The sequence below is a fragment of the Oncorhynchus gorbuscha genome, linkage group LG15 (assembly GCF_021184085.1).
Source record: "Oncorhynchus gorbuscha isolate QuinsamMale2020 ecotype Even-year linkage group LG15, OgorEven_v1.0, whole genome shotgun sequence".
Classification (NCBI taxonomy): domain Eukaryota; kingdom Metazoa; phylum Chordata; class Actinopteri; order Salmoniformes; family Salmonidae; genus Oncorhynchus; species Oncorhynchus gorbuscha.
The window spans coordinates 69,945,458-69,961,287 of NC_060187.1; the positions used below are offsets into that span (position 1 = coordinate 69,945,458).

General features: G+C 43.4%; 1 protein-coding gene across 3 annotated transcripts in view; it reads right to left on the reverse strand.

Annotated features, from left to right (window-relative positions):
• The window catches only part of LOC123997902 (protein spire homolog 1-like), a 55,095-nt gene that overhangs the window by 16,968 nt on the left and 22,297 nt on the right, over positions 1-15,830 (reverse strand). For all 3 annotated transcript variants that reach the window (XM_046302596.1, XM_046302597.1, XM_046302598.1), the window contains exons 3-5: positions 12,502-12,738; positions 8,175-8,300; positions 2,722-2,796 (exon numbers count right to left, since the gene is read on the reverse strand). In XM_046302596.1, coding sequence (XP_046158552.1) covers positions 2,722-2,796; positions 8,175-8,300; positions 12,502-12,738 — 438 coding nt within the window. The remainder of the gene's footprint in view (positions 1-2,721; positions 2,797-8,174; positions 8,301-12,501; positions 12,739-15,830) is intronic.

Consider the following 15,830-nt stretch of genomic DNA (forward strand, 5'->3'; position numbering starts at 1 on the left):
TGTTGGTTATTGCTGATTAGTATGTCCTGTGTTGGTTATTGCTGATTAGTATGTCCTGTGTTGGTTATTGCTGATTAGTATGTCCTGTGTTGGTTATTGCTGATTAGTATGTCCTGTGTTGGTTATTGATGATTAGTATGTCCTGTGTTGGTTATTGCTGATTAATATGTCCTGTGTTGGTTATTGCTGATTAGTATGTCCTGTGTTGGTTATTGCTGATTAATATGTCCTGTGTTGGTTATTGCTGATTAGTATGTCCTGTGTTGGTTATTGATGATTAGTATGTCCTGTGTTGGTTATTGATGATTAGTATGTCCTGTGTTGGTTATTGATGATTAGTATGTCCTGTGTTGGTTATTGATGATTAGTATGTCCTGCGTTGGTTGTTGCTGATTAGTATGTACTGTGTTGGTTATTGCTGATTAGTATGTCCTGTGTTGGTTATTGATGATTAGTATGTCCTGCGTTGGTTATTGATGATTAGTATGTCCTGTGTTGGTTATTGCTGATTAGTATGTCCTGTGTTGGTTATTGCTGATTAGTATGTCCTGCGTTGGTTATTGCTGATTAGTATGTACTGTGTTGGTTATTGCTGATTAGTATGTACTGTGTTGGTTATTGCTGATTAATATGTCCTGTGTTGGTTATTGCTGATTAATATGTACTGTGTTGGTTATTGCTGATTAATATGTACTGTGTTGGTTATTGCTGATTAGTATGTACTGTGTTGGTTGTTGCTGATTAGTATGTCCTGTGTTGGTTATTGCTGATTAGTATGTCCTGTGTTGGTTATTGCTGATTAGTATGTCCTGTGTTGGTTATTGCTGATTAGTATGTACTGTGTTGGTTATTGCTGATTAGTATGTACTGTGTTGGTTATTGCTGATTAGTATGTCCTGTGTTGGTTGTTGCTGATTAGTATGTCCTGTGTTGGTTGTTGCTGATTAGTATGTCCTGTGTTGGTTATTGCTGATTAGTATGTCCTGTGTTGGTTATTGCTGATTAGTATGTCCTGTGTTGGTTATTGCTGATTAGTATGTCCTGTGTTGGTTATTGATGATTAGTATGTCCTGTGTTGGTTATTGATGATTAGTATGTCCTGTGTTGGTTATTGCTGATTAGTATGTCCTGTGTTGGTTATTGATGATTAGTATGTCCTGCGTTGGTTATTGATGATTAGTATGTCCTGTGTTGGTTATTGCTGATTAGTATGTCCTGTGTTGGTTATTGCTGATTAGTATGTACTGTGTTGGTTATTGCTGATTAGTATGTACTGTGTTGGTTGTTGCTGATTAGTATGTCCTGTGTTGGTTGTTGCTGATTAGTATGTCCTGTGTTGGTTATTGATGATTAGTATGTCCTGCGTTGGTTATTGATGATTAGTATGTCCTGTGTTGGTTATTGCTGATTAGTATGTCCTGTGTTGGTTATTGATGATTAGTATGTCCTGTGTTGGTTATTGATGATTAGTATGTCCTGTGTTGGTTATTGCTGATTAGTATGTCCTGTGTTGGTTATTGCTGATTAGTATGTACTGTGTTGGTTATTGCTGATTAGTATGTCCTGTGTTGGTTGTTGCTGATTAGTATGTCCTGTGTTGGTTATTGCTGATTAGTATGTCCTGTGTTGGTTATTGCTGATTAGTATGTCCTGTGTTGGTTATTGCTGATTAGTATGTCCTGTGTTGGTTATTGCTGATTAGTATGTCCTGTGTTGGTTATTGATGATTAGTATGTCCTGTGTTGGTTATTGATGATTAGTATGTCCTGTGTTGGTTATTGCTGATTAATATGTCCTGTGTTGGTTGTTGCTGATTAGTATGTCCTGTGTTGGTTATTGCTGATTAGTATGTCCTGTGTTGGTTATTGCTGATTAGTATGTCCTGTGTTGGTTATTGCTGATTAGTATGTACTGTGTTGGTTATTGCTGATTAGTATGTCCTGTGTTGGTTATTGCTGATTAGTATGTCCTGCGTTGGTTATTGCTGATTAGTATGTCCTGCGTTGGTTATTGCTGATTACATTTACATTTACATTTAAGTCATTTAGCAGACGCTCTTATCCAGAGCGTCCTGTGTTGGTTATTGCTGATTAGTATGTCCTGCGTTGGTTATTGCTGATTAGTATGTACTGTGTTGGTTATTGCTGATTAGTATGTACTGTGTTGGTTATTGCTGATTAGTATGTACTGTGTTGGTTATTGCTGATTAGTATGTCCTGCGTTGGTTATTGCTGATTAGTATGTCCTGTGTTGGTTATTGATGACTATGTCCTGTTTTTGTTCCCGGGGGCCCTAGGGAGTGCTTAGGCAAGAGTCTTGCGGGCATAACGCGTATTTACTGTCTATACACACTAGGTAAGACCTGGGCGGACCACCCCCTATAGTTTGGTTAGCGCACCAGGTGGTGCTAAGTTAGTGGGACGGTAGGAACGGGGGCTTTGACATTTACTTTCTTTGCTTTGGTTCCATTCAGCCTGTGATAAGGAAGCAAATTCCCAGTCAACTGTAAATTCTTTGCCTTTGTCATCTTTACTCGCACCTACAATCCCATACCTCTTTTACTCCACGGGGGGTTGAGCTGTAGCATGGTGTTGCGTTCCCTCTCTAGGAGGCATACGCAACACCTGGGCTACAAACATGCTAGTCCAAGAGTAGGTTTTAATGAGTCTGGGGAAACCTGTCCTAAGGGTGTTGCCAGGTAATAAAGAGCTGGTCACCTACCCAGTCCGCATTCTGGAGCTCATTTAGGCCTCTGCTGGGATCCTCAGACGGCTCGCCACCCATCTTCCGAAGATTCTACGAGAGAGGTGGGGACGATCAGAGTGAGAAAAAGATGAGCGCTTAAAGGCCCAGTGCAGTCAAACATTGATTTTCCTGTGTTTTATATATATTTCCACACTGAGGTTGGAATAATACTGTAATTGTGAAAATGACAATGCCCTTTCAGTGTTTGAAATTTGTCTGTTTTTGTGCGATAGAGTTTTGGCCTGCTTGGTGACATCAACAGATGGTTCCAAACCTCTCTGCCAATAACAGCTAGTGTTCAGTTTTTCCCCTCCCCACTCAGACCACTCCCAGACAGTCCTCGCAAAATTCATGCTTGAGAATTTACTCTTTGCTAAGAAACTTTTTGCTTCTTTTTAACCATTTTTAATTAAACAGTAAGGTACTTAATTGTTTGATATTGAGAGCTTGCATTGGACCTTTAAGTAACTGACCTCAAAGCCACAGGTTTCATCCTTTCATGTTGATGTTAATCAAGTTCATTGACACCACAGCATTAGCATGGGTAGCTAGCCCTGCTATCAGTCACACCCACAAATCGATACCTTTTCGATTATCAATGACAGTTAACGAGAGCCTTCACAACCTGCCAAGTCACCAACTAGCATGATGGTACATTCCCACCACACACATTCCCAGTCCATTTTCATCAGTGACTGAAAATCATCATTGTAGCCATAGGGAATAAAGCATGGTTCTGCCAGTGTATGCATAGCAGAGATTATAGCTTTAAGCCATGGTTAAGATGACTGTATGAAATAGTGTGGGAACTCTCTTAGCTAGCCCCTGCTAAAACCAATCCACTGCTTTTAAATGTGTGGGAAGGAGTGAGCAAGTGCACTTTGAGAGCATTGGGATGCAACCAATGAAGCAGTGAGCAACCTGCATCCCTTCTCTTCCTGATTCAGGAGTTCATTAGAGGACAGGACACTGAGGGATCTGTACTGCAGCAGACTGGAAAGCCTCCTCTCTCTCCCTGTTATTTGTGGTGAGAGAGGGGGCGTCAACCTGCATCCCACCGGTGTTTGATGGAGCAATCATGAGAGTCTCTCTGCTACAGCCCCTGACAGGAGATTTACTATAGGGCCTCTCCTCTCACTGGAAATACAGAGCCATAACTCACACTACACTGGAAGGGCATTTGCTAAGGTGTCTGCCTTCTCTACCATTAAGAGTTTGGTACATATTCCCTTTTCATGACATAGCATAAAACAGAAAGCCTTACCATTGTCCGTGAATAACATGATTGTCGACACACGTTTTTTTTAAAGGACATTTCTGAGCAGAGGAGCCCAGGGTGAGATGATGTTGGACTTAACACCCGGTGCTCATTTGTACGACCAACACAATACCATCTCTTTTCTAACTTATAGTATTTAACCCCAAGCAAATAGGAACTGCAGTGGCTTTGGTGATTCAGCTACAACTATGTTTTTAATAGTGTCCTTCTGTCCTGTTATAGAGCTCTTTGTTATGAAAGAAAGGGTTTCTCTCTCTGCCTGCTGTCCTGTAGCTAGCTAGCTAAATCCCCTGTGGGACAACACATCTCTGCCTCGCTGCAAGACAGAGGAGGACAAGTGGGGGAGGGGAATGATGCAGGGGCGAAAGCTCATCTTATTTCTCCTGGTATCACACACACAGAGATGTGCACACGCACAGACAGAAACACACAAACGTAAACTTGATCCCACATTGAACAGCCAAGCATCTTGACCAGAGATTGCACGGTCCAGCAGATCCTTAGTCCCATCCCTACTGCTATAGTTCTAGATGTCTCTGCCTCCACATACAGTAGACTAGACTACATCCTGGCCTATTCACATCTGGTTGCATACACCAGATAGGCTAACTAAACTGGATGCACTGTCTGTAGCCCCCTGAACCACAGAGCTTGACACTTGTCTCCCCTTCTTCATAGCTCTTACCGTCTCCTCATAATAAGACTCTCCACTCTCTTTTGTAATAGTGAATTATATAACTGTCCAATTCCTTCGCTCCTTTCAGACGTACTACTGTGGAGGGGGAGTGCTGCTTGGCTGGATGGGTCCCTGGGGAGTAGCATCCAGTATGTGGTTCATGGGGACAATTCCAAAAGCTGAGCACAGATTTGTCCTATAGCAAACCCTGCATTCCTTCTCTGTAATACACACACACACACACACACACACACACACACACACACACACACACACACACACACACACACACACACACACACACACACACACACACACACACACACACACACACACACACACACACACACACACACACACACACACACACACACACACACACAGAGAGAGAGTAACCTGCATACCTTCTGTCACACACACAGAGAGTAACCTGCATACCTTCTGTCACACACACAGAGAGTAACCTGCATACCTTCTCTGTCACACACACACACAGAGAGTAACCTGCATACCTTCTCTGTCACACACACACACAGAGAGTAACCTGCATACCTTCTGTCACACACACAGAGAGTAACCTGCATACCTTCTCTGTCACACACCCACACAGAATAACCTGCATACCTTCTCTGTCACACACACACACACACACACACACACACACACACACACACACACACACACACACACACACACACACACACACACACACACACACACACACACACACACACACACACACACACACACACACACACACACACACACACACACACACACACACAGAGAGAGAGTAACCTGCATACCTTCTGTCACACACACAGAGAGTAACCTGCATACCTTCTCTGTCACACACACACAGAGAGTAACCTGCATACCTTCTCTGTCACACACACACAGAGAGTAACCTGCATACCTTCTCTGTCACACACCCACACACACACACAGAATAACCTGCATACCTTCTCTGTCACACACACACACACACACACACACACACACACACACACACACACACACACACACACACACACACAGAGAGAGAGTAACCTGCATACCTTCTCTGTCACACACACACAGAGAGTAACCTGCATACCTTCTCTGTCACACACCCACACAGAATAACCTGCATACCTTCTCTGTCACACACACACACACACACACACACACACACACACACACACACACACACACACACACACACACACACACACACACACACACACACACACACACACACACACACACACACACAGAGTAACCTGCATACCTTCTGTCACACACACAGAGAGTAACCTGCATACCTTCTCTGTCACACACACACAGAGAGTAACCTGCATACCTTCTCTGTCACACACCCACACACACACACAGAATAACCTGCATACCTTCTCTGTCACACACACACACACACACACACACACACACACACACACACACACACACACACACACACACACACACACACACACACACACACACACACACACACACACACACACACACACAGAGTAACCTGCATACCTTCTCTGTCACACACCCACACACAGAATAACCTGCATACCTTCTCTGTCACACACCCACACACACACACAGAATAACCTGCATACCTTCTCTGTCACACACCCACACACACACACAGAATAACCTGCATACCTTCTCTGTCACACACACAGTACCTTCTCTGTCACACACACACACAGAGTAACCTGCATACCTTCTCTGTCACACACCCACACACAGAATAACCTATATTCCTTCTCTGTGACACACACACACACACACACACACACACACACACACACACACACACACACACACACACACACACACACACCTTCTCTGTCACACACACACACAGAGTAACCTGCATACCTTCTCTGTCACACACCCACACACAGAATAACCTATATTCCTTCTCTGTGACATGCGCACACACACACACACACACACACACACACACACACACACACACACACACACACACACACACACACACAGTAACCTGCATTCCTTTCCTGTAACACACACAGAGTAACTGGAATTCCTTCTCTGTAACACACACGCACGGACGCACGCACACACAGTAACCTGCATTCCTTTCCTGTAACACACACAGAGTAACTGGAATTCCTTCTCTGTAACACACACGCACGGACGCACGCACACACAGTAACCTGCATTCCTTCTCCTCTGTAAAACACACAGACACACACACAGAATAACCTATATTCCTTCTCTGTGACACACACACACACACACAGTAACCTGCATTCCTTTCCTGTAACACACACACACAGATTAACTGGAATTCCTTCTCTGTAACACGCACGCACGCACACACAGTAACCTGCATTCCTTCTCCACTGTAACACACACACACACACACACACACACACACACACACACACACACACACACACACACACACACACACACACACACACACACACACACACACACACACACACACACACACACACACACACACACACACACACACACAGTAACCTGCATTCCTTTCCTGTAACACACACAGAGTAACTGGAATTCCTTCTCTGTAACACACACGCACGGACGCACGCACACACAGTAACCTGCATTCCTTCTCCTCTGTAACACACACAGACACACACACAGAATAACCTATATTCCTTCTCTGTGACACACACACACACACACACACACACAGTAACCTGCATTCCTTTCCTGTAACACACACACACAGATTAACTGGAATTCCTTCTCTGTAACACGCACGCACGCACACACAGTAACCTGCATTCCTTCTCCACTGTAGCACGCATGCACGCACGCACGCACACGACTCAAGGCTGATATACAGTAGGATCTATTACAGGACATGTACGTAGTGTGCCATGTTGATCAGTTCTCTGAAGCATGTGAAACACCTTAATGTCATGCTGCTTAATCTCCTGAATGAATGTCTCTCCAGTCACATGACCTCTGAACATATGTCCTAGGTCTACATGTATGTCTGATTTACAGTACAAGGTTGTGTAGTGGTGAATGCCGATGACCATTCAGATTCACCTTTTAGTGGTCCTATGTGCACTGGAGCCTGAGAATGAGATGTCAATCAGGTCCCAGAAACAGACCGGAGCTGTTCCAATATCCACACTGGTTAGCATACCACATAGGATAAAGCAATGTATTGGTAATACATGCTAAGTAGTATGCTAGTATAGACAATGGAACAGAACCACTATGTAAGCAAGCTGAGGGCCTATGCAGTAAGTTACTGCGTAGTGTGTTGTGAGCATTGGTAAATGGAGGTGGTTTGGTGAACCATCCTCACACGATGAGTAACCTTTCCTGAGACCTGAAGACTTTCTTTACCTGCCCAAGCTAATTCCTAACCTTTAGCTCAGTGGACTAACACAGTCTTGTTGCACACTGGAGACAGGGGGTTTGAACCCAGTTGGTCACGCATTGATGTGTAGATAGCCTCACCTCTTTGGCACTCTTGATCTTCTCCAGGAAGGAGCGTAGCTCCCTGGTCTCAGCGTAGAGAGCACGGCACACAGCCTGGTAGTGGCTGGGGGCATCGCCAGGGCTGGGGAGGTGAGACACACACATCTACAGACAGACACAGACAGACAGGGAGAAAGAAGTAGTACTGTAAGTAAAACATTGTAGATACTGTAAATATGGTAATTCAGCAGATGACAGAACGTATCCTTGTGACAGTAGATGACAAAATACTGTATGTCCTTGTTTCTCTAAGATGAACAGAAGGTGCTCTTGGCATGATCTTGGCACCAGTAGTCCACTGCATTTCCCATCCCATGTAGCGCCTCAAATTCTAACAGAAAATGGTTGGCCGTCTCATCTGCAATCTTGCCCACCAAGTAAATTCCCTGAACCGACAATATTTGCATTAGATAAATGGTGCTGCTGTGTAGAGGAGGAAGCCTGGAGCAGAAATGGAGAATTAGGTATTAGGGAGTCTTTCCCCAGTAGCATCATAATCTCAATATTCCCTGACCCATTCATCTTTAATAGAGTCATGCTGATATAGGAGAAAAGCCCTGATTATAAATCACACAGTAACATACATCTGAAATGTTGTGAAACATCTAGAAGAGATCTAGAGAGAGAGAGAGAGAGAGAGAGAGAGAGAGAGAGAGAGAGAGAGAGAGAGAGAGAGAGAGAGAGAGAGAGAGAGAGAGAGAGAGAGAGAGAGAGAGAGAGAGAGAGAGAGAGAGAGAGAGAGAGAGAGAGAGAGAGAGAGAGAGAGAGAGAGAGAGAGAGAGAGAGAGAGAGAGAGAGAGAGAGAGAGAGAGAGAGAGAGAGAGAGAGAGAGAGAGAGAGAGAGAGAGAGAGAGAGAGAGAGAGAGAGAGAGAGAGAGAGAGAGAGAGAGAGAGAGAGAGAGAGAGAGAGAGAGAGAGAGAGAGAGAGAGAGAGAGAGAGGCAGTTCCTTTAGGGTAAGGCTCTGTAGTTAACATCAGACAGAGAGAAAGACAAGGGTGGACTGGAGGATAGAGAGGATGACAGCTATTAGAAGAGACATCCAGCCATCAGGCAGTAGGGCTGGCAAGACAACAGTGACACTGTCACCCAGGCAGCTCAGATGTCCATAGCCTCAGATAACCTTGCTAGCAGTCGCTATGGAGACCTGGTTCCATCCCCTGGGCCCAGTCTCTAGAATCATTATCACTGTCATGTCTGTCCTCCTCGGGCCGGGTCGGATGGAAGGCTGAAGACTACAGTTCAGTCGAGGCTCCTCAGATGGGGAATGGGAGGACCATCCTCAGTGAATTTCATAAAAACATGATATATTTTTTGTATTTAAAAAATGACCCTTTTTAGATAAAACTATACGAAATATATTCACATGTCTCAAAATAATTGATTAAAACATACTATTTTGCAATGAAGGTCTATGGTAGCCTCAGCAGCACTCTAGGGTAGCACCATGTGTAGCCGGAGGACAGCTAGCTTCCGTCCTCCTCTGGGTACAGTGACTTCAATACAAAACCTAGGTGGCTCATGGTCCTCACCCCCATCCATAGACTTACACAGTAATTATGAAAACTTCCGGAGGATGTCCTTCAACCTGTAAAAACTCTTGCAGCATGAACTGACATGTTATCCACACAATCAAAGGATCAGAAAATGAATCTAGTACCGCAAGCATACGCTAAAAATGTAGGAGAAGCAAGAGAGTGATTTCTTCATTTTTTTTCACTATCAGTTTCACTTACTAAAATTTCACTGGAGCTAGAAAATGCAGCTAGCTAGATTAGCCTACTCAAACACCCTGCTCAAACAGAGGGATCTGTGCGAGCTAGCTGGCTTTGACTATCCAACACAACACTGGAACTCTTTCAAGTTAAGGTAAGCTTTTGGTTTTACTGATTTATTGTCACCTGGGCCCACTGGTGTAACTGCTAAACTGCTTACTGATTCACTGTACACTAACATTACTGCATGACTGTAGCGGGTTTACTAATGCGTTAGTTCTATTAGCTATATTGACTATGATGTTACTTTAACTAATCTGGTGACAACGATGTAGGCTGTGTGTAGTGGTTATAATATGGTTTAGCTTGGAACGCTTTGTTTTTTTACCTGGTCTCCTACAGTTGATGTGTTGTGCATTGAAGTCCACAAGCGAAGGAAAAAGGTGAGAGGAGGAAAACGCATAGATGTGAGAAGAAATACAAAGTGGCTGCTATGAAAGTGAACTGTGTTTACACTTGATCAGGGGTGTATTCATTCCGCCGATTCTGTTGAAAAACGTTTCTTAAATGGAATGAAACGGGGATAATCAGACATTAATTTGTCCAATAGAAACTTTTGTTTGAAACTGTTGGACTAATGATTACACCCTAGATCAGCTAGATGCGGACAAGAGTGTGCAAGGTGGTATTGAATGTGTCACTTTCTGTCACCTCAGATTTTTCTCTACGCTGCAAACTTTCATTCATAGTCTAGGTTGTAGCAACCTCATGATGGGAATAGGGAAAATTTGAGTATCATGTAGTAGTCTGAACCTATCGATGCTACATTGAAATGGGTGAATGGAATATGAATGACAGTCATCCAATATTCTCTCATAGAAATAATGCTCATTTAAAAAAAACATTGTCCTCCCACCACTGCTATGGTTATTTAAACATCATTGGGGCATCTAAGGACTCACTGGGTGGATCTAGTATGATGTCTGTTCTCTCAACACTACTGGACATATTTTATTATACATTTATTTAACAAGACAAATTCTTATTTTCAATGATGGCCTAGGAACAGTGCCTGTTCAGGGGCAGAACAACAGATTTGTACTTTGTCAGCTCGGGGATTTGAACTTGCAACCTTCCGTTTACTAGTCCAACGCTCTAACCACTAGACTACCCTGCCGCCCCAACATGCTGGGTGGATCTAGTATGATGTCTGTTCTCTCAACACGACTGGACATGCTGGGTGGATCAGTATGATGTCTGTTCCCTCAACACTACTGGACATGCTGGGTGGATCTAGTATGATGTCTGTTCTCTCAACACGACTGGACATGCTGGGTGGATCTAGTATGATGTCTGTTCCCTCAACACTACTGGACATGCTGGGTGGATCTAGTATGATGTCTGTTCTCTCAACACGACTGGACATGCTGGGTGGATCTAGTATGATATGATGTCTGTTCTCTCAACACGACTGGACATGCTGGGTGGATCTAGTATGATGTCTGTTCTATCAACACGACTGGACATGCTGGGTGGATCTAGTATGATGTCTGTTCTCTCAACACTACTGGACATGCTGGGTGGATCTAGTATGATGTCTGTTCTCTCAACACTACTGGACATGCTGGGTGGATCTAGTATGATGTCTGTTCTCTCAACACTACTGGACATGCTGGGTGGATCTAGTATGATGTCTGTTCTCTCAACACGACTGGACATGCTGGGTGGATCTAGTATGATGTCTGTTCTCTCAACACGACTGGACATGCTGGGTGGATCTAGTATAGACAATAGTCTCAATACTATTGAACATGCTGGGTGGATCTAGTATAGACAATAGTCTCAATACTACTGAACATGCTAGGTGGATCTAGTATAGACAATAGTCTCAATACTTTTGAACATGCTGGGTGGATCTAGTATAGACAATAGTCTCCACTACTGAACATGCTGGGTGGATCTAGTATAGACAATATTCTCCACTACTGAACATGCTGGGTGGATTTAGTATAGACAATAGTCTCCACTACTGAACATGCTGGGTGGATTTAGTATAGATTATAGTCTCAACACTACTGAACATGCTGGGTGGATTTAGTATAGATTATAGTCTCCACTACTGTACAAACTGGGTGGATCTAGTATAGACGATAGCCTCAATACTACTGAACATGCTGGGTGGATCTAGTATAGATAAGTCTCAACACTACTGAACATGCTGGGTGGATTTAGTATAGATTATATTCTCGACTACTGAAAATGCTGGCTGGATCTAGTATAGATTATAGTCTCAACACTACTGAACATGCTGGGTGTATTTAGTATAAATTATAGTCTCCACTACTGAACATGCTGGGTGGATCTAGTATAGATTATAGTCTCAACACTACTGGAGGGAAGACCCATATACAACAATTGCAGGCTCCAGTACCATGACCCTGACCTGATCACCACAATTTTGTAGTTGACTGCACTTGATGGCTTGACAGCAGAAAACCTATTTCCTTATTAACCCTGTCATTCACCCATGTAGTGACATTTTGGCTTTTAATCATCATCAACCACCATCCTCCCCCAATCAACAGCTGCCTACCCTCAGGATGTCCCTGTAGCCACGAACATTACAGATGTTGATGGGGTCGTCTTCGGCCTCCTCCTCTTCCTCGGTCGCCTCGTAACCTTCGTCAGGGCAGGCGTCTCTCTCGGCCTCACCCATGTTGGTCATGAGGTCTATGAGCTGCTCCAGGGGTGGGCTCAGCTCCCGCTCCTCGTTCTCCTTCAGTCCGTAGTCCAGCGCCTTGTAGATCATGATGCCCAGAGACTCAATCACCTAAAGGACAGGACACAAGCAACAACACACACTGGGTATCATTATATTGCCATCCATATACAGTGCCTTCGGAAAGTATTCACCCCTTGACATTTTCCATATTTTGTTACGTTACAGCCTTATTACGTTACGGTACAGCCTTATTCTAAAATTGATTTAAGGAATACCTAGGATAGGATAAGTAATCCCTCTCACCCCCCCCCTTTAAGATTTAGATGCACTATTGTAAAGTGACTGTTCCACTGGATGTCATAAGGTGAATGCACCAATTTGTAAGTCGCTCTGGATAAGAGCATCTGCTAAATGACTTAAATGTAAATGTTAAATGTGATTAACCTGCTGAGTGTAGGGGGCAGTATTTTAATGTTTGGATGAAAAACGTACCCAAATGAAACTGCCTATTTCTCAGGCCCAGAATCTAGAATATGCATATAATTGTCAGATTAGGATAGAAAACACTATAAAGTTTATAAAACGGTCAAAATATTGTCTGTGAGTATAACAGAACCGATATTGCAGGCAAAAACCTGAGGAAAATCCAACCAGGAAGTGCCTAAGATAAACAAATTTCCCTGTTCCATTGCATGCCTTCCCTCCATTTAAAGGGATATCAACCATATTCCTTTCCCTATGGCTTCAACATGGTGTGAACAGTCTTTAAACATAGTTTCAGGCTTTTATTCTGAAAAATTAGCGAGAACGATCACATCGCGTCAGTGGATGGCTGGGTGCCAGCAGAGTTTTGCATGCGCAGCAGCTTGGAGCAGACATTTTCTCTCTCTCTCCTATTGAAAAAGCTACAGTCCGGTTGAAATATTGATTATTTATTGTAAAAACAACCTGAGGATTGATTATAAAAAAAGTTTGACATTTTCTATGAACTTTACGGATACTATTTGGAATTTTCGTCTGCCCGTCATGACCTGCACGAGCCTGTGGATTTCTGAACAAAACACGCCAACCAAATGGAGGTTTTTGGATATAAAAATTATCTTTATCGAACCAAAGGAACATTTTATTGTGTACCTGGAAGTCTTGTGAGTGCAAACATCTGAAGGTCATCAAAGGTAAGCGATTCATTTTATTGCTTTTCTGACTTTCGTGACCAATCTACTTTGCTGCTAGCTGTTTGTAATGTTTTGTCTGCTGAGAGAGATGTCCTAACAAACGCTTGGATAACTTTTGCTGTAAAGCGTTTTTGAAATCTGACACGCCAGGTGGATTAACAACAAGCTAAGCTGTGTTTTGCTATATTGCACTTGTGATTTCATGAAAAGTAAATATTTTTAGTAATTTAATTTGAATTTGGCGCTCTGCAATTCAGCAGATGTTGACGAAAAAGATCCCGCTAACGGCATGGGTGCACCAAGAAGTTAAAGAAATACAAATCCTCAGCAATCTACACACAATACCCCATAATGACAAAGCAAAAACTGTTTATTTTTGCAAATGTATAAAAAACAAAAACAGAAATACCTTATTTACATAAGTACTCAGACCCTTTGCTATGAGACTCGAAATTGAGTTGAGGTGCATCCTGTTTCCATTGATCATCCTTGAGATGCTTCTACAACTTGATTGGAGTCCACCTGGGGTAAATTCAATTGATTGGACATGATTTGGAAAGGCACACACCTGTCTATATAAGGTCCCACAGTTGACAATGCATGTCGATGCTCTAAGGAATTGCCCTTAGAGCATCGAGAGGATTGTGTCGAGGCACAGATCTGGGGAAGGGTACCAAAGAATGTCTGCATCATTGAAGGTCCCCAAGAACTCAATGGCCTCCATCATTTTTAAATGGAAGAAGTTTGGAACCCCCAAGACTCTTCCTAGAGCTGGCTGCCCAGCCAAACTAAGTAATCGGGGGAGAAGGGCCTTGGTCAGGGAGGTGACCAAGAACCCGATGGTCACATGGGGAGAAACTTCAAGGACAACCATCTCTGCAGCACTCCACCAATCAGGCCTTTATGGTAGAGTGGCCAGACAGAAGCCACTCCTCAGTAAAATGCACATGACAGCCCGCTTGGAGTTTGCCAAAAGGCACCTAAAGACAGACCATAAGAAACAAGATTCTCTTTTCTGATGAAACCAAGATTGAACTCTTTGGCCTGAATGCCAAGCGTCGCGTCTGGAGGAAACCTGGCACCATCCTTATGGTGAAGCATGGTGGTGGCAGCATCATGCTGTGGGGATGTTTTTCAGTGACAGGGACTGGGAGACTAGTTGGGATTGAGGGAAAGATGAACAGGGCAAAGTACAGAGAGATCCTTGATGAAAACCTGCTCCAGAGCGCTGAGGACCTCAGACTGGGGGAGAAGGTTCACCTTCCAACAGGACAACGACCCTAAGGACACAGCCAAGATAACACAGGCGTGGCTTTGGGACAAGTCTCTGAATGTCCTTGAGTGGCCCAGCCAGAGCCGGGACTTGAACCCGATTGAACATCTCTGGAGAGACCAGAAAATAGCTGTGCAGCGACGCATTGTCATTATGGGGTATTGGGGTATGTGCCTTTGTGTGTAGATTGATGAGGGGTTTAATACATTTTAGAATAAGGCTGTAACGTAACAAAATATGGAAAAAGTCAAGGGGTCTGAATACTTTCCAAAGGCACTGTATGTTCCTCATAGGCATCCAAGAATCATGCCAAAACGACAATGTCTTCATGTTTTGAATAAATGAATTTTGAATAATTTGCCTTGATTTGTGTTATTCAGCTGTTAATCTCCTGGAAAACAACAGTAAATATGAGTTTGTGTCTTCGTTCCCTGTTATGTAATATATAATCTCCTTTCATTATCCTGCACAAGACTGTCCCATGCTTTCAGCTATAGCATGTGCAACACAAACACATGACCCTTTCATTCAAGTGAACAACCCAACCTTTAAAAGCAAGGCAGACCTTAAAAGATTAGTCAGTAATAACGTGACTTGACTGAGCCAGCAGAGATTACTGGCCATTATAAACTGGGTGGTTCAAGCCCTGAATGCTGATTGGCTGACAACCGTGGTATATCAGATGACGAAACACTTATTGTTACTGCTCTAATTACATTTGTAAACAGTTTATAATAGCAACAAGGCACCTT